The 19012-nt window shown below is 35.4% G+C and overlaps 3 protein-coding genes across 3 annotated transcripts; 2 read left to right on the top strand and 1 right to left on the bottom strand.

Annotated features, from left to right (window-relative positions):
• Positions 1 to 33: 33 nt before the first annotated feature.
• LOTGIDRAFT_220929 (hypothetical protein) lies at positions 34 to 10161 on the top strand. Its single transcript, XM_009064997.1, has 17 exons — positions 34 to 95; positions 1055 to 1698; positions 1986 to 2173; positions 2554 to 2709; positions 3076 to 3280; positions 3796 to 3863; positions 4124 to 4286; positions 4519 to 4590; positions 4753 to 4983; positions 5233 to 5412; positions 5795 to 5902; positions 6336 to 6581; positions 6741 to 6929; positions 7397 to 7548; positions 7765 to 8029; positions 8542 to 8753; positions 9044 to 10161. The coding sequence occupies exons 2-17, from the start codon at positions 1080 to 1082 to the stop codon at positions 9191 to 9193; spliced, it is 3204 nt and encodes a 1067-aa protein (XP_009063245.1). The 5' UTR covers positions 34 to 95; positions 1055 to 1079; the 3' UTR covers positions 9194 to 10161.
• Positions 10162 to 10775: 614 nt separating this feature from the next.
• Positions 10776 to 12127, bottom strand: LOTGIDRAFT_195390 (hypothetical protein). The gene is made up of 2 exons (XM_009064996.1): positions 12059 to 12127; positions 10776 to 11590 (listed from the first exon to the last, which is right to left on the bottom strand). Exon 2 carries the CDS (start codon positions 11555 to 11557, stop codon positions 11036 to 11038), a length of 522 nt encoding a protein of 173 aa, XP_009063244.1. The 5' UTR covers positions 11558 to 11590; positions 12059 to 12127; the 3' UTR covers positions 10776 to 11035.
• Positions 12128 to 13408: 1281 nt separating this feature from the next.
• On the top strand, positions 13409 to 18696 carry LOTGIDRAFT_235583 (hypothetical protein). Its single transcript, XM_009064995.1, has 4 exons — positions 13409 to 13561; positions 15366 to 15705; positions 15893 to 17261; positions 17282 to 18696. The coding sequence occupies exons 2-3, from the start codon at positions 15377 to 15379 to the stop codon at positions 16980 to 16982; spliced, it is 1419 nt and encodes a 472-aa protein (XP_009063243.1). The 5' UTR covers positions 13409 to 13561; positions 15366 to 15376; the 3' UTR covers positions 16983 to 17261; positions 17282 to 18696.
• Positions 18697 to 19012: the final 316 nt, after the last annotated feature.

The following is a 19012-nucleotide window of genomic DNA, read 5'->3' as shown; positions in this document are numbered from 1 at the left end:
AATATATTGATTCTGCGCAGTGAAGCGTTGGAGGAATCGAAGTTACCTTTACAAAGGTGAAATACTTTGCCCAAATGCAGCATTAGAATTCATTTGTAAGTGATCTTAATTACAAATTCTGATTTGCAGCGGTAGTTTATAGCAATTTTTACGCATGAGATAAAAATGAAAGCAATCGCATGTCTACGATCGCTGAAAATGTGTCTGAAAGTTGGGTGACACGTTTTCCTGCAAACGTCCATGTTGGCACTGCCACTGCCAAGTCAGCTGTCAGTTTCCGAGTTATTACAATCATCACTTGTTGCAGGTTTGTGGTTTGGATCTGGGTGTAGGGCTGTCAGGAATTGCTATGACTGTGGGTGTTCGGTGCTCTTTTTTATACCTGTCAGCACTTGATCTAGATATATAAGTTATACTTGTGAAGGTCAAGTACAGACTAGAGAAATAAGAGTAGACTAAGAAGAAGCTTAGGAGTAGTGAGCTCCCTATAGCAATAGCATAGAGACACAGCTATGCATAGTTGAATGACATAGGTTATCAACTGGGCTCCCTACTTAATACTGGAGCTGTCACACAAATTCTCTGAAATACTGAGTGATTAAGTTGGTGTTTTTGTTTTCTTAATCTCGCAGATACCAATGGCAATGGTGTGGACTCGACACGACAGTCTTGTCACAGGGCAACATCAGCCAGTTCTAGAGGAGAAAGCATGCCTTGCCTCTTTAAGGATACTTTGATAATCCAAGTTCTGCCCTCTTTGTTACTAATATCTACCCAGGACTGACCTGGAATATGTAGGTGTAGGTAGCCTATAGGTGACCTTACTGATAAACTGTTTTCATTGATACGATTAAATACTACTATAACTAGTTCAATATGGTCTTCTAATAGTACTTCTTATCGCACTTTTAGTTTCTTACTAGCAAGCCAGTAGCTAGCCCAGGGTCTCATTTATGGGAATTGACTTGTCATTCAAGATCTAAATTTTTCAGAAGGTTTTGACCAATGATCTTTACTCCTGGATCTAACTATGCAAATTTCTTTATATTTTCAGTAGCTGCTAGCTGTCTCCAGTCACCATGTTGCTGAAAGCCAAGCAGGCCCTTTTATTGGCCGATAACTTTGGTTCTAGATTCCACAAACTTTCTGTCAAATGTATCCAAGGTTTGAAGACATCGTCACGGTTATACTGCCAGAAAGCGGAGAAACCTGTCGTAGGAACTCCATACAATAATATCACTATTGGCATCGCCAAGGAATCGTTCCCCAATGAAAAAAGAGTGGCGGCAGTACCAGCAGCCGTACAGAATCTCATTAAAAAAGGGTTTAACGTAAATGTTGAAGAAAATGCTGGTGTGGAAGCCAAGTTTAAAAATGACGATTACGCCGCGGCAGGAGCCAATATCAAAAGCACAAAGGATTTATTCCATTCAGATATTGTGTTAAAAGTTCGTGGACCCTCTATGGAAGAAGTTAGCCAATTTAAAGATGGAGGAACATTAATCAGTTTTCTGTATCCTGCCCAAAATAAAGATTTGGTAGATAAACTTGGTGAAAGGAGAATGACAGCGTTTGCTATGGATTGCGTTCCTCGTATTAGTCGAGCTCAAGTTTTCGATGCTCTCAGTTCTATGGCTAATATTGCTGGTTACAAGGCAGTGCTGGAAGCAGCTAATAACTTTCCACGATTTTTTGCTGGTAAGTAGGCTTATTTTTTTTTAGTTTTCATAGGGTGTGTTTAGTCCTTCAAGAGCACCGGATAATGTTGTCCTAGATTCATTGGAAGTGTGCTTGTACAGAGATAAATTCTCTCTTCTGGTATATTCCACCACTCCCCCCCTCCCCCACCCTTCAGGTTCAAACTGGATGATGCACTCCATTTATATTGTCTATCTGTGGTTCATCAAATTAGGTTGAGAATTCCAACTTGAAGAAAGGAAACGGTTTATAGTTTGTCTTACTCTAACAATTTAATTTGTCTCCAGGTCAAATAACAGCAGCTGGTAAAGTACCACCAGCGAAAGTTTTAGTCATTGGTGGAGGAGTGGCTGGTCTATCAGCTATTGGTACAGCTAAAAACCTGGGAGCCATTGTACGAGGTTTTGATACCAGAGCGGCTGTGAAAGAACAGGTTGAATCATTTGGTGCCGAGTTTTTAGAAGTTAATATCAAGGTAACAACAAAAGAAACAATAATTTTTACATGGATAATAACTTGAATTCACGAGGATCCTTTCTACCAGCTGGTCTTTGGATAAACTTGTTAGCAATTATTTTCCATGGAAGATAACTTGGGTTCACGAGGATCCTGTCTACCAGCTGATCTTTGACTAAACATCTTAGAAAAGATTTTATTAGGATAAGAACTTTGGTTCACGAGGATATATTCTACCAGCTGATCTTTAGACAAACCTCTTGGCATTAATCAATGAAGGATAAAGTTTATTCCTACCCATTACAGCTGGTTCAACTGGAATAACAAGCTAATAACTGAACAACAGTATCCCTGTAAAGAGTTTCAAGATAAAATAAATCAGCGTTATTTTGATTGCAGGAATCTGGAGAAGGAACTGGTGGATATGCTAAAACAATGTCTAAAGAATTTATCGAGGCTGAGATGGCGTTATTTGCTAAACAATGTAAAGAGATAGATATATTGATTACTACAGCTCTAATCCCTGGTAAACCTGCTCCTAAACTCATCTCTAAGGTACATAACTCTTTAACTTTTTATTTACTAAATTTCTCACCAAAACATATTTCCGTGAAATAGGCATGCTCTCTTTATACTCAAAAATACAATGAACATGTTTTAAGGATACTTGATACTTTAGATATTAGATGTAAAGATATAAAACTCTATTTTATTTGTATAAATCTTTACGATATTAGTTGTCAAGTTACAAATCTTCATTAGAGTTGCTTTTTACGGACAATATTTTGAAGAAAAAAATACATTTATCAGTAGAATGTGTGAAATTTGGACAAAATATCTAGTGGCATATGAGGGTAAATGCTGACACCATAAACTCGAAAGCACTGGCACAGGTATCTAATCATATTTATTGTGTTACAGCAAATGATCGAGTCTATGAAGCCAGGATCAGTGGTTGTAGATCTCGCGTCTGAGGCTGGTGGTAATATCGAGACTATCAAACCAGGAGAGTTATATCGTTATAACGACGTCGTCCATATTGGTTACACGGACTTCCCTAGTCGACTACCGACACAATCTAGTACCTTATACGGCAACAATATCTCCAAATTCTTACTGTCCATAGGTAAGTCTACTTTAGTTGTTTTCCTTGTATGATCATAGCCAAGAATTTTAGTCTAGGGTCAGCTGGTAGACAAGCCAAGTTGTTTTCCTTGTAAGATCAAATCCAAGAATTTTGGTCTAGGGTCAGCTGGTAGACAAGCCAAGTTGTTTTCCTTGTAAGATCAAATCCAAGAATTTTGGTCTAGGGTCAGCTGGTAGACAAGCCAAGTTGTTTTCCTTGTAAGATCAAATCCAAGAATTTTGGTCTAGGGTCAGCTGGTAGACAAGCCAAGTTGTTGTTTTCCTTGTAAAATCAATGCCGAGAAAATTGATCAAGGAGCAGCTTGATAGATACTTATCCTTGTATCAACATCATAGATTAGGAGTCTGACTACCACTACCAAAGACATGAAACAGAACAACGCTGGATCCACGAGCTCAAGACTATGGCTTTGTTAGGTATCAATGAAGTTATCTAGCTTTATTACTGTCACTAGCCATCTTTATTGTGAACTCTTGTATCTTTATTTGTTACAGGAGAAAAAGAACATTATAATGTAAATCTTGAAGATGAAGTTGTTCGTGGATCTATTATTCTTCATGAGGTAGGTACAAGGGTTGTGTTTCTCAAGTGGCTAAATTTCCCTCATTGCACACTGCATGTTAACAGTCTTCATTAGGCCAATCAGGTTTTATTATTCTTGATAAGGTAAAGTACACGAGTCTCGTGTCTGAAAGATTCTTGTGATCAATTTGTCATTAAAATATCATATATCTCCACACTTGAGTTTTTATAAACCAAATCAGAAGGAAGATAAGATGTAAAAATCCAAACTCTTTCAAATTTAATGTGTTTATTTTTCAGGGTAAATTAATGTGGCCACCACCGGCACCTAAAGTTGACCCTGCCGCCCCTCCTCCTGCCCCAGCAGCTAAAGTAGAGAAGGTTGCCCCACCCCCACCAAATTATTTTAATATGACTATGAAGAGTGCTGGTAAATACTCAGCTGGCTTTGGTACTATAGTAGGTAAGATATGATACTTATTTTACTGTCGTCCCACCCCCCTCATATCTCAAAAAAAATCTTACCATTCATTTAGAACGAAGTATTTTAATTAATATTGTCTGTACAAGCAAGACAATTCCATTTATCAAAATCTCGTTCAAAGAATGGCAAAATCAGGAGTAAAAGTTGTTTAGTAGTGGACTCTTTCAAAGAGTAGTGTTTCAACATTGTTTTTTTTTTTTTTTTTGAACAGGATGTGGTATGATCTCACCTAACCCTCAGTTTACTACCATGGTTACCACTTTTGGTCTGTCTGGTATTGTAGGTAGGTAATATTATAGTTTAATGTGGCACCATTCTTATATTTTCTGTCTTTGGCTCTTGTTTTCTTGAAAATAAGATCAACTCCTCACTGTTGCAAATATTACCAACTGTTTATTCATTCATTCATTCATTCATTCATTCCTTCATGAACTGTATATTTCAGGTTACTATACAGTATGGGGAGTAACACCAGCTCTCCATTCACCATTAATGTCAGTAACTAACGCTATATCTGGTATAACTGCTGCTGGTGGTCTGTTATTGATGGGAGGAGGTTATTTCCCCTCTAATACTATACATGGTCTAGCAGCAGCTGCAGCTTTCATCTCGTCTATTAATATTGGAGGAGGTTTTGTTGTTACACAGAGAATGTTAGACATGTTCAAACGAGCTGGTAAGTTATTGAGTTTTCTCTTTACTCTTAAATACAGACGTCTGAGGAAGATAGACACCTGATACCACTTTTCATTGTGAAATTGCACTGTCTATTGCTACTACCAATGTTTCACCAATTCCAGATTTCAGATTTCGTTTTGCAGTTTAGATTGTTAGTTCTTAAGAATCACTTTGATCTAATTGGATAAAACAATAAATTGATTTAAGTGAGTGACCAATCGCATGACTGGATTCTTCTCTTTTCCAGACGACCCTCCAGAGTATAATAAACTATATGGTATCCCAGCAGCAGTGTTTCTGGGTGGCTATGGTTATGCTGCCTCGACCGGTGCCTACCCAGATATTCATCAGATGATCTATCTTGGTGCTGGTTTGTCTTGTGTTGGAGCTCTGACTGGTTTGTCGTCTCAAAAAACAGCCAGAGTTGGTGAGAAACATTTTTTTTACGAAATATTGAGTCAAACTAGCCATAGATGGTTATAGATAATCTAGGGAAGATCAATACCAAGAGGTTTGACCAAGGACCAGCTGGTAGAAAGGATCCTTAATTGTGAACATAAGTTGTTATTTTTGTAAAATAATTGCCAAGAGGTATTGTCAAGGCCAGCTGTTTGAAAGGATCCTTGCGAACTTAGGTGGTTGCCATTGTAAACTTAACGTCAAGAGGTTTGACCAAGGACCAGCTGGTAGACAGGACCCTTGAGGAAGTTATCATTGTAAAATCATTGCTAAAACTGGTAAGATCTTTGGGAAGCTAAATTATTAGTACCTTCCTCTTTTTAACTTTTAACTATCCTGATTTATTACAGGTAATGTTTTGGGTATGATTGGTGTAGGATCAGGTGTAACAGCAACTCTGGGAATTATTAAACCAGATCTTGATACTTTAGTTCAGATGTCTACTTGTATGGGATTAGGTAGGTATATCACTTTATATCACTGGAAAATATATTAACAATCAACAAATCTGCATTTCAAAGTTTTCAGAGGCTATTTCCTCATTATTCCAGTCAACCCAACCAGTGGTTGTTTAGGTAGTAATTTTTGAGCCATGCATCATCGTATTATATGTATTCTCCAGCTTCGAACATTGGAAAACTTTTCAAGGGGGAACCATGATTAGTGCCATCTGTAATCTGCAAAGGGACACTGAAATTCCCGCTGCTTTAACCATAAATGGTTACCTAATAAGTCATCTTTTCCATCTTGTCTGCTTGCTTGAAATGTAAATTGCGATGCCACTGTTCTCTGCTGTCAGCTTGTAGACATGTACTTATGGTTATTGATTGTGATGTTCAGGTGGGATGCCAGTTCTTTTTGTGATCAATAAAATTCTTGTATATTTTGTAGGTGGATTAATTGGAGGTCTCGCTGCTAAGAGAATAGAAGTAACAGATTTACCACAGATGGTGGCGCTGTTTCACAGTTTAGTTGGGGCTGCTGCCGTCCTGACTTGCTTCTCAAACCACCTACTAGAACAACCACATTTCGCTACAGACCCTGCTGCCGGGGTGCTGAAGGGAGCTCTGTTTGCTGGTACCTTTATTGGTGGCGTCACTTTCACTGGTTCATTGATTGCTTTTGGAAAATTACAAGGTAATATAGAATATTCTCTCTCTTCATTCTGGTTCTCAGTCCTGATCAACGAGTTCACTTGGTGCAGAAAAGTAGGACGTAAAACTCCATTCATTATCTCAATATTCAGTTCCGTTTCGAACAGTAAGAAGTACAACTCTGTTTAATTTCTATTTTCAGGTGTATTAAAATCAGACCCTCTGTTATTACCGGGTAGAAACGCCCTGAACGCTGGTATGGGATTAAGTAGTGTAGCTGCGCTAGGAACGTACATGGTCAGTGAAGACCCGTCCACTTTATTAGGAATGCTGGGTGTTACCACAACATTGTCTAGTATATTAGGTGTTACCTTGACAGCTGCTATTGGAGGTATGTATACAAATATACTGGTACCTGTTATCGTTATAATAACAACATGGGCTAAATCTCAGTTATCAGGATCTGGCGAGATATAGTTTATTAAGCGTAGACAACCTATAAAATGAGTTGTTTTACCTGAAATTATTTAAGTGCCAGTGTCTGGTAAAGTTTATAAGTATTTCCAGAATGCCTTTCAGTATATTATTTTAGCTAAAGTAGTCTGGTTTTTTTTTTATATTACCGAGCAGACATGTTGTTATTTTGTATTTTAAGGGGCTGACATGTTGTTATTTTGTATTTTAAGGGGCTGACATGTTGTTATTTTGTATTTTAAGGGACTGACATGTTTGTATTTTAAGGGGCTGACATGTTATTTGTATTTTAAGGGGCTGACGTTGTTATTTTGTATTTTAAGGGACTGACATGTTGTTATTTTGTATTTTAAGGGACTGACATGTTATTATTTTTATTTTAAGGGGCTGATATGCCAGTTGTTATCACTGTATTAAACAGTTATTCAGGCTGGGCTCTCTGTGCCGAGGGTTTCATGTTAAACAATAACTTAATGACAATAGTAGGAGCTATGATTGGATCTAGTGGAGCTATCCTTTCTTATATCATGTGTGTGGTAAGTATCTTTAAAACCTCTTCCTTAAACAGTACGGTAGCCATTGTCATTTCAACCACACCCCTTATTGAAACATAGACGGGACAGTGATTCACTTTATCTAAATGGCTATCATTTACAAACCGCTGTGATACTAGAATAGTGACTATTGCAGTCAAGGTATAAGTATGAGGATGGTTTGAGACTAAAGAACTTGTGGTGCTTGTTTATTTTCAGGCTATGAATAGATCTATCTTTAACGTAATCCTTGGTGGTTATGGTACCAGCTCTACAGGTAAAGGTAAACCAATGGAAATTACTGGTACTCATACTGAAGTTAATGTTGATGATGCTGTAGAAATGATTAATGAAGCTAAGAATATTATAATTGTACCAGGATACGGACTGTGTGTAGCCAAGGCTCAGTACCCTATAGCTGAGATGGTGTCAACTCTGGTTAAAAAGGGACACAATGTCAGGTTTGGCATTCATCCAGTAGCTGGTGAGTTTAAACTCTTTTAACATCTGTTATTAATGTTAGTACGAAAGTTATCGAGTGTAGTAATTTAGGTACGCAAGTTATCGAGTATTTATGTTGGTACGAAAGTTATCGAGTGTAGTAATTTAGGTACGCAAGTTATCGAGTATTTATGTTGGTACGAAAGTTATCGAGTGTAGTAATTTAGGTACGAAAGTTATCGAGTATTTATGTTGGTACGAAAGATTGAAAAACTGTAAACTTGCTACCGATATATGTAGATTTCGCCCCATATCTCAATTTTAAGTCTTTGTATCGGTACTTTCATAAGACAGTTATCGGTGATATCTAAAGATGAAAACCTCTTTACAATCTCTTGAATGCAATATATGTCAACGTTCTGATGTAATATATCTTTACATTGTCAAGGTATTACATGCTTAGACAGTATTAATAGCTTGACATGAAGATGAGATTAGTACAGATGTTGTAGTATAATGAAATCGTCAATGATAACATCATTTATCTCCCCTTAGGTCGTATGCCAGGTCAACTGAATGTATTATTAGCCGAAGCTGGAGTGCCGTATGATATTGTACAAGAAATGGATGAATTAAACGATGATTTCCCACAAACTGATCTAGCGTTAGTAATAGGAGCTAATGATACAGTCAACTCTGCTGCAGAAGAAGATCCTAACTCCATTATAGCTGGTATGCCAGTGTTACGAGTCTGGTTAGCCAATCAGGTATAGTTACATTACTTCAGGTGTTAGCAGTTGAAACTTACGGAAGCACTGAAACAGGCATCATTTTCTTCTTTGAGGAGGGTTCGAACCATCGGCACCTAACCTAGCAAACGATAATCCATCCATCCAATGAGGAGTCTTAAGTATTAGGTGGAGGTCCGACTCTGGCTAGCAGTGGTATAGGGTTAGGTGTATGTTATTGACACTGTTAAAAGAAGTGTTTAAGATGAACTAAGGTCATGATAAAAGAGATATACTAAATTAAGTCTTGTTAATCTGGTCTATTTCAGGTTATTGTAATGAAGAGAACGCTTGGTGTGGGTTACGCTGCCGTCGACAATCCTATCTTCTTTAAAGAAAACACCAGTATGTTGCTAGGCGATGCCAAGAAGACATGCGATGCATTATTAACCAAAATTAAATCTCAAGAACAAGAATAACCATGGCAACAGTTTAGGATAATTCCAATATTATTTTATATTTATATATATATATTAGTTTGTACATCAAATAGAATGGACCTGACTAATAATGAAAAATTTCTAGATACATTTATTCTGTTTTGAAATATTAAAACAGAACCTGAAACATGTTGTTACTCAGAGTTTCACGCTATGTGATCTTCAGACAACTGTGTATTGTTTTGTGCAAAACATCAAAAAGTGCTAAAGACTATTTTAAATTTAATGAAATATTTATTATGCATTTCAAGTGCTGATTAGACCAAATCTAATTTATTACAATGTTATTTTGGACATCTGTTATATCTTTAAATTCTAATAATCCTAGAAATAACCAGTAATTGTTTATAAAAAAGATGGCTGGACCTGATAAATGTAAAATCAAATTAAAAATATTATTTATTTGGCTGATTTTAACAATTTCTCACATTGAGGTTTTGGCGACATTGTAAAAATAGTTGTCTATAGTTTTTGATGAATTTAATTAGATTTTCATCGTCACAATGTCAAACTATTATGAATTTTGTCTTATACCTTGACTGCAATAGCCACCTTCTTGTATCTCGGAATGCAACGATTTGATTGGATTGAACACCAGTGAATACAACCAATCAGAGCCCTCAACATTAACAGTACGTCTTTTTGTCAAGTATTCTGATTGGCTGTATGTACAGTCCAAACAAATTGCTTCATTTCCACGATACAAGAAAGGTGGCTATTGCAGTCAAGGTATAAGTAAGAAGTTCGTAAGAGCTTGACATTGGTGAATTTTATTTGACAGTAAATGTACACAGATCTGACAATGTTTAGTACTGAATATCTATTTAAGTTGTAAGTGAATTATGAAACAAGTCTGATAAGTGTTACAGGCTGTAAAAACTCCAGAGTAATGGAACCAGACAATAGAATAAACAGCTTGTTGTCATAGCAACAAGATTTCTATAATATTATTTTGTTATTTATTAATCTGAATGTTATTGCCCTCTAATATATAATACCTCTTTCGATATCTCTGCGTTTACTGGTCAATTTTTACAGCAGGTATTGAATGCAGCGTAGAGTGCAGAAAAGTAAGACATAAAACTCTCTCATTTAGTTTGATGTATGGGTAAGTAGGACTGACACATAAAAAAAGGTTGACATTTTGATGGGACAATAAATCAAGGTCCAACAGACTGTTTAAGATTCCTTGACGCATGGAAGTCTATAAACAGAGATGTTACAGATTCATTTCTTTTCCAGGGAAAAGCATCACTGTCTATGCTTCTCAAAAGTTCTAGAAATGAATTCAATGCATCAATTACATGTATAAAAAGCAGGCTAATGTCATTGTCCTAATAAAATTTCCCTGTATTGCACACTGCCTGATGTTGTCTTAGTTATCAGGAAGGTTATTCTGTTGTTCATTTGAAAAATGCTGGATGTAACTGAGTCCTGCCCCTTTTTCTCAGTAGTCAAAGAGGGAGGGGTTGATTGAATTAGCTATATACAAGATGGTATTATTAATTATTTAACCGGTATACACATGTACATAATGAATTAGATCAATCACAAGGTGATACCCTGACTATTTTTAGTGCATCAATAATTTGAAACAACTGGTTAAGACTTCAATCATTAAGATACCAATTTCAAATGGCAATACATCCCTGGCTTCAATTGTCCTTATTTGGTAAAATTAAGCTGAAAAAATCACTTTTTTCAGTCATTTTCATAGCTGGATTGAAGACTAGTTCTTTCTTATTTTCATTTAAAATGCAATTTATTTATGGAAGGTAAAAAATGCAAAAATATTTAAATAAATCCTAAAACTCTTCACAATCATCTTTGAACTCGGCGCATTTTTCTGTCCATTTTCTTCTGTTTTTTGTCACTTATATTGTCCTCTTCTCCGGGGGCGAAGAACCAGGGTCCTAGGAAATTAACCCACAACATATAGAAAGCTCTGATAGGTACCAGTAACCATAACAACCAGAAATAATTCGAAATTAGACTAAGAGATTGTACGACTGCTGTTAATAATATCAAATCTTTGGCATGTTCTCCCATTCCAGACACCATATTTAAATCTGTACCTCCATCAATTAAACTACCCTCGGCACTATACGTAGCTGTTGCCATTGACGACATGAATCGGTAGGCAGCGAAATAAGTCAGTGATGCCCCACATGATAGAACTATAGGTAAGGCCGTGAACGAACTCCAGAATATTAAAACTTGAACCAGAAAATACACCACGCTTACTCCCGCGATAATATAGGAATAAAAATTTAACGTTTCTTTATTTTCCTGTACAATTTGTTTCTGTCCTTTCGTCTTCTCTTTCGTACTTTTTGGTGCCATGATCAGTTTCCTACTTGGAACTCTTCTAAGTTCCTGAAAGAATAAAAGAGAGGCCTTTTAAATTAAAATCATATCATATATTGTAATTAGGATAGTTAATCGCAAACCATTCAGGATAAGAAGTTTAGTAAAGCTCTCTAATATTAATAAAAGTGACAGTCAGGCAAACCATATGGCACAATGCCATGGGCGAAGGTCACTGTAGCATTCTGAATGTTTGAATACCAAAATACAGAAACATACATAATAACTAACTTTGGCTGATCCTTCATTCATATAGCACTTAATAGTAAACTCAACAAGGAAGGAGAAATTGGGAAGCCAGATATAAAAGGGGGGGGGGGGGGGGGGGGGGGGTGCCTTGACACGTAAACATTGAGCTAAATTAATGGTTTTTAACTATAATTTCATAGGCTTTGTGGTCGAAAACGCTGTATCTTCCGAGGAAAATCCTTCTTCCCATATTTCAAACTTATTTCAACTCTGTGTTTGTTAAATTACCTGCAAAATCTTGAAAACAAACTTGGTCTCCCTTTCTCCAATGTTAAATGTCCGCCATGTTGTTTACGAAGTGATCACGTGGCAGGTTCTAACCGGAAGTAAGATAGCGCATCAATCGGCAAGTTTCGTTTGTTTCCGTATATCGAATACTTTTTGATTAAACTTTTACAGCGTTTCGGATATGAAGCCTTTTGATTCTTCAAAATTCGGAAATGAATATCGGGAAAAATTTTATTCTATTTTTTGTCCGTATTTAAGTTAACTTTTGCGGTTTTTTCACCAACATTCACCGCCCTTGAACTGTAAAAGATAGGAAGACAATAGGGTGTCAGAATGATATCCTGTTAATCTCTAGTCTTCCTCAATCGTGTCATACTAACTTGTACAGGCTTATACATACATCTCCAGTAGTCGGTTGGATTGTCCCTTCAGCCTGACTATTGGTGCTTTATGTTCGAATCTTCATGTTCTGACCAGTAGCCCAACTAGATAAGTGGGGGTCCGGGTGGACACCTGTACGGGAACTTTTTTCAGCATTAGCTCTCCCGCATTCTCTATGTTTTTTTCGTGGGTGGGGGTCCCCTCAAGGGTTGTGGCCCGTGGACTGGGTTCAACCGGTTCCTTTGGTGGTTGAGCCACTAGTTCGCTTCATCCTTATGGGTGTCGCCCACCCCCTCCACTATTACGTTCAAAGTTATATGTATACAAATAGTTTCTACATTTAGTAGAATGTGTAGCTAGTATATCTCGACCCACAATCAATCCTGATTTCGTTGATATGGTAAATTTATGTTATGTGACAGGCAAAGTTAGTCTATGTAGATGTAACCTCCAGTGAGAGAATATTGTTTGTGCACTTAGTTTGAATATTTGGAATGAAAATCGATAATTTTGAGAATCTGATATTGATTGATTTGATTTATTGGTTTGATTGATTGATTGATTTGATTGATTGCAATCAGCGTTTACATGTACTATTCATATTGCTTTAGCATTTTTTATATAATTATAAGATTATAAGATATATTATATATAAGAAGAATACTGGTTCCCACAGGAACATTAATATATAAGATTATAAGATATATTATATATAAGAAGAATACTGGTTCCCACAGGAACATTAATATATAAGATTAGAAGATATAATATATATAAAAAGAAATTAATATCCATCGTACATGTGGGAATATCCAACTTGAAGTTTTGAAGTGGTATTTGTCGAGACAGTAGAGGAAGTGGAGTATGGAGTATGAATGAGAGTATATTATAGGTCAAGAGAGATGAACTGTTATTGGATAAAACAATAGGCTTTTCCTCCATCGACCCGGAACATTTCAAACTTTATGTCAAGACGCAATAGAGTGTTTTATATCACACGTAGTAATTAAAAACGGATTTTAGTCTTGAAGAATGCGTGTGATTTTCTGTATGACATTGTTTCCGAATCATTCAATTAATTGACTTCACAACACGAGTAAGGAACAGATTTTTATTGTTTAGGTAAGTGACAGTTTTTATTTTTATTGTGCACGCAATTATGATTATTTTGTATACGGTTCTTGGGCTGAATGTTTTTTGGTTACAGACTACAGTTGTTGATTGTGATAGTCAATAGTGGTTACCTCCCTTAGACCGTAGAGGTATTGTCTTTGCTTTGGACCAATATATCCATATATTAATGGGGTCTGATCTTACCCGCACCCCTGACACATGCGATGCGATGTATCTATAAGACAAAACTGTAGTGCACAGTAGTTTTGATCCAAGACTGAGAACATTCCAGGTTGTTTAAGACGCTGTAGTTAATAATAATAATAATAATGCGTGTCTACTACTAAAGTTAGTAGATAAAGGGTAAAGCTGTGCATGGTTGTAATATTACCCCCTTTTCATCAATCAAATACTTAATATTCTTCCTTGTTTATCGCTGTTGATAAAGAAAAAAGAGAAATTTTTCTTTTATTATTTTCTGCACTTAAAAAAACATAATGATAAAATCAGACGAAACCTAAAACCTGGATATAAAGTATTTATTATGAATAGTGGACTTTTTAACAACTTCAAGATAAAATCTTATTGTAATAGTTATGAAAACACTTTGTCATAATTGACTTATTAAATTCACACTACCATTTAGATTGTTCTGTAGGCTAACGTTAAATTATACCGCACCATCGTCATTTTCATCTTCATCACAATTAATCACCGTCATCATAATTCATCATCATATTCATCATAGTCATTTCTCTTTGTGCAAATTCAATTGGCTGTGAAGTATTTTAGATAGTGGGTTCACATTTATATGCAATTACTAGACGCCAGATAAAGGGGGTGGGGGGGATTATCAAATAAAAGCCATGCGTTCGTTCTCTGATGCACCCACACTAGAAGATCAGCAGAATGGTGTAAATAAAAGCTTAACAAACACTAGTCCGAAACATTGGCCTTTATTCCAGCCTCTGATAGATATTTTGATAGTTATCGGCTAGTATTTCTGTCTCTACACCAGCCGACAACTTTCATAATACCTATCAGAGACTGGAATAGAGGTAGATATTTCGTTCTATACAAGTCCCTTTAATAAAAAGATTTATAATAAATTAGTTGATCTTGAGGCAAGTGATTGATCAATTTGTTATTCATCTTTTTATATTATTAATTAAACATACTCTCCCACTTAGACCTACTTACCTTATATCATTTCACAGATTCTTTAACTTTGTCTCTGTTAGACCACAGAGAAAAAAAAATTCCAGAGAGCATAATTATTATGTTTAAGAAAAATTCCAGGGGGGTGCCCCAACCACTTAAGTTCACGGGTTCCCACTCATCTAGATGAGCCACTGACCCCGTCTTTGACAATCAGTTGTTGATTTGAGATGAAGATTCTATATGGGTGTCCCCCTTTTATATTCTAGACATATTATTATTAGTCTTTCGTTCACACGTAATTTTTACGTAAAACTTTTACTAGTAAGAGATGAGTTATTCCAGATCTTTCTACTGTGGTACTTAATTATTTTTACTGAAGGATACGCAGAAAGTGTTTTATTCTTGCTTGTTTTTAGATCCTAAATATTATATATGTGTACAAATATATGTTTGTAAACGTATATTACATTCATTTCGAGATATAAAATGAAAATATATAAATTACAAGATAAAACTTCTTTAGTACTTATACCATTGATATTTTTTACAATAATTTCCATTCATTTTGTTAATTCTGTTATATTTGTCTGAATATTCATTGAGATATAGAGTTTCTTACCACGTTTGTTATATTTTAATATTAATTTTTCAGTTGCTTGAACAATGAATTCCACCAGCAATGGATCAATGGAGAATTCCTGGAAGGGGGGAAATTCTACAATGCAACCTGAGAATTACACGGAAGCAGAAATTGAGAGTTATTTACAATATTTGGAGTATGAAAATGCCAAGTTGATGATTCCGACCCTGGTATATATTGGAACGTTAATCTCGACCGGGTTGTTTGGAAACACTCTGGTTATTCTAGTCTATTATTTCCGATTTAAACCCAGCACAACTCGTATTTTTATTATCAGTTTAGCTGTATTCGACCTGATGAATAACACCATGGCACAACCGGGAGAAATTTTCGATATTTTGTACGCTTATAGGTAAGTGGGCGTGGTTTTGTACAGTTCAACCTCTCTATTACGGCCAATGATAGCAGTGTTTGTAAATGATTTTGATACGAGATTTTAGGTACATGAGTAAGAGTATTCAGAACATTAGCCACTAGTATGACTGAGCAATTAGTCTTATTATGTCAAATCTGATCTCATGAATAACTTTACATTTCAGATTTACCAACAACCATTTGTGTAAACTGAAGAGATTTTTCAACTATTTTACCACGTTTAGTTCTGTATTTTCTCTGACCGTGGTGGCGGTGGACAGACAGAGGAAGATTTGTCATGCCGTTAAAAAACAAATCAGCATTAAAATAGCTAAAATATGTGTCATTGTAGTTGCCAGTCTTAGTTTAGGAATTTCCATGCCCTCTCTGATGCTGAATGGGGTGAAGAATATTCCAACAGGTAAAGAAGGAATTCTGGGAACTGAGTGCAAATATGCAGATAATTTCCAAAACGCTTTCTTTCCGAAATTATTCCTGGGATTTCAGTTTCTGATATTTTTGTCCAGTTTGACGTTACTCAGTGTTCTCTATATTCTGATTGGTCGAACCGTTTTTAAACACAGTAAGTTTAATTTACGAGGTAAGCGATTAAGCGTGTTGAAACCTGCTGTAATTGTGGCTTACTCTAATAACTCGTCGACAGGACCCAGCTCTGGTAATACCACTAGCACGAACCCAGACTCTCATTCTGATAAAGAACAAAATGAGGCAACAGACCACAAAGATTCCAATATCAAAGTAGAAAAGAATACAGAAGGTGAGCTAGTCGAAACGAAAGCAGATGTTACTGAAGAACCAACCAAACTCTCTACAGCTGATCAAAATACAGAAGTTGTCTCGACGCCATCTACACCACGACAGAAGGACAAGAAGGATAAGGTAACTCTGTTACCTAGCAACACACCTTCACCAGGTTTCGACAAGTTGTTAATGCGAGCGCAGCATCAAGAAAAAAAAGAAAAAGTCAAGAAAATGAAGACTCGTACAACTTTAATGTTGTTTTTAATTACTCTGGTGTTTATTATCAGTTATCTCCCTTATCTGTCTATCTCAATCGTGAAAATGTTTAATAAAAACTTCGTGAACTCTCTATCCATTCCTACGTTTATGGTGTACAATGTTTTCCTGCGTTCACATTATATCAACGCAGCAGTGAATCCACTTGTTTACAGTTTCTGTAACATGAAATTCAGAAGCGAGGCTAAAAGTATTTTGTGTTTTTGGAAGAAAAATAAGAATAAGATGTATACATAGTTTTTGTAGAAGAGAAATTTTGCAGCTAGACTATAATTGAATAAGATTGAGTGAAGCTAGCCTCGGTTCAGAATCAGAACAGTTTTCATTATAATACGATTTGAACGACATTTATCAACATTTATATTTCATCTGATGATGACCCGTGTAAATTATGTTGAAACGTTATGTACTTTGTTATTAAAGATGTGTGTTATACCCTAAAATATTTTCATTGTGTTCATTATCATCTAAACTTCATCAAAACTCATTCTTGTACAGTATAGAAAGGCGGTATATCAATAGAAGTATTATTATATTTTGTTGTTGACTAATTAAAGATGTGTGTTATAAATTCTATATTTCCCTGTGTTTTTTGTTAACAGTTTTCATTGTGTTCATTATCATCATCTAAGCATCATAAAAACTCAAGCACTTTGGACATTTTTCAGTGTTCACAGTATAAAAAATAAATAGAAGTATTATTATATTTTATTGTCGACTAAGTAAAATTGTGATTTTGTTTTATGTATCAAGCACTTGTTTTTGTTTTGTATTGTTTAAAGTGGTGTGTAATATTTTTATCTCATATCGTTTGTTGTTTATTGTATTGTAGACCAGGCTTACTGATGGTACTTCTCTTTGGAGGAGTCCACTACTATACAACTTGTACTTTCCATTTTTTGCTTGAACAGATTTTGATTATGAATAGTTTCCGGTTGATTTTTTGATATATAGTGGCTAATAGTACTATAATTATACTGACTGACTGTAAATATTGTATCATATGATAACAAACTATTCTTATATTCATTGATTTATCTTTAATAAATAAACATTCCTTACAAAGATTGAACTTATACCTTGACTTCAATAGCCACCTTTCTTGTATCACCATCCTCACTATGTCAAGATATTACAAACTTTGTCTTATACCTCGACTGCAATTGCCACTATTCTTATATTAGAAAGTTTGTAAATGAAGCAATTTGATTGAATGGTATGCTGACGAAAACAGCCAATCATAACCACCAACTTCACACACACAAATTGTTTAAGTCTTTCTGTCTAGAAATCTGATTGGTTGTATTCATTAGTGTACCATCCAATAAAATCACTGCATTTACAACATGAGTGGTTATTGCAGTCAATGTATAAGACACAGTTCAATATCCTGACACTGTGAAGATGAGATTGAAATAAATCAATCATTGTTTAACATATATACAGTTTTATTATTTTATTCACCATGTTCTAATCCCATAAGTATTTTACACTGTAGCTGGCCAACATCTGTCAAAATAGCTTTGTATTTCACACACTTGGCCTGCTGGACTTGAAAATGAACACTGACTGAGAAATATTGGTTCGTTGTCACATTGTGACACTGTTTTTAAGACAAAGCCTCCAAATTTAAGTCAAAACACACTTGTATATGCCTTCCATTTGATTAAATGGATTTGATTTAATGACTGAATGTAACAATCCATTTTTAGTTCTGTTTTTAAAATACGTTTTTGAGATTATCTCCATTGTCTACTCAGAAACAATTGTATGTTGTCTTTATTTGATTCAATAATTGATTTTATAATGAATGTTATAATAATTATCACCAGTCTGTTATAAATATATAAAACTATTTTCGTATTCCAGCTTGACGTCGTTGTCTCTCTATAAGTTTACGTAGGTCTTTATTTTCTTCTAAATCATCCTGAGTGACAGGTTTAGAATTATTACAACCACCCACCGGACATCTACAAATATCAAATATTAAACATTATCAGTATTAGTTATGTGGACTCTCTGAAAGGGATGCTAAGTTGTCAAACATAAATATCAAATAAACAGTATTAGCTATGTGGACTCTCTTAAAGATGTTAAACTCAAAAACCATAAACATTGTTAGTTATTTAGCAATGACATTTTGTCAGTGGCGTTTCTATGAAATATCTATGAATCATTAGGGCAAGTCAATGTGAGATATTTGAATCTGAGTGAGGGAGACCAAGTAGAATTGCTACTACATTCAGTGTGCAAAAAAGGCAACTTTT

The sequence above is a fragment of the Lottia gigantea genome (assembly GCF_000327385.1).
Source record: "Lottia gigantea unplaced genomic scaffold LOTGIsca_67, whole genome shotgun sequence".
Classification (NCBI taxonomy): domain Eukaryota; kingdom Metazoa; phylum Mollusca; class Gastropoda; family Lottiidae; genus Lottia; species Lottia gigantea.
The sequence above is the reverse complement of the archived record's forward strand: the minus strand, read 5'-3'. Positions and strand labels throughout refer to the sequence as shown.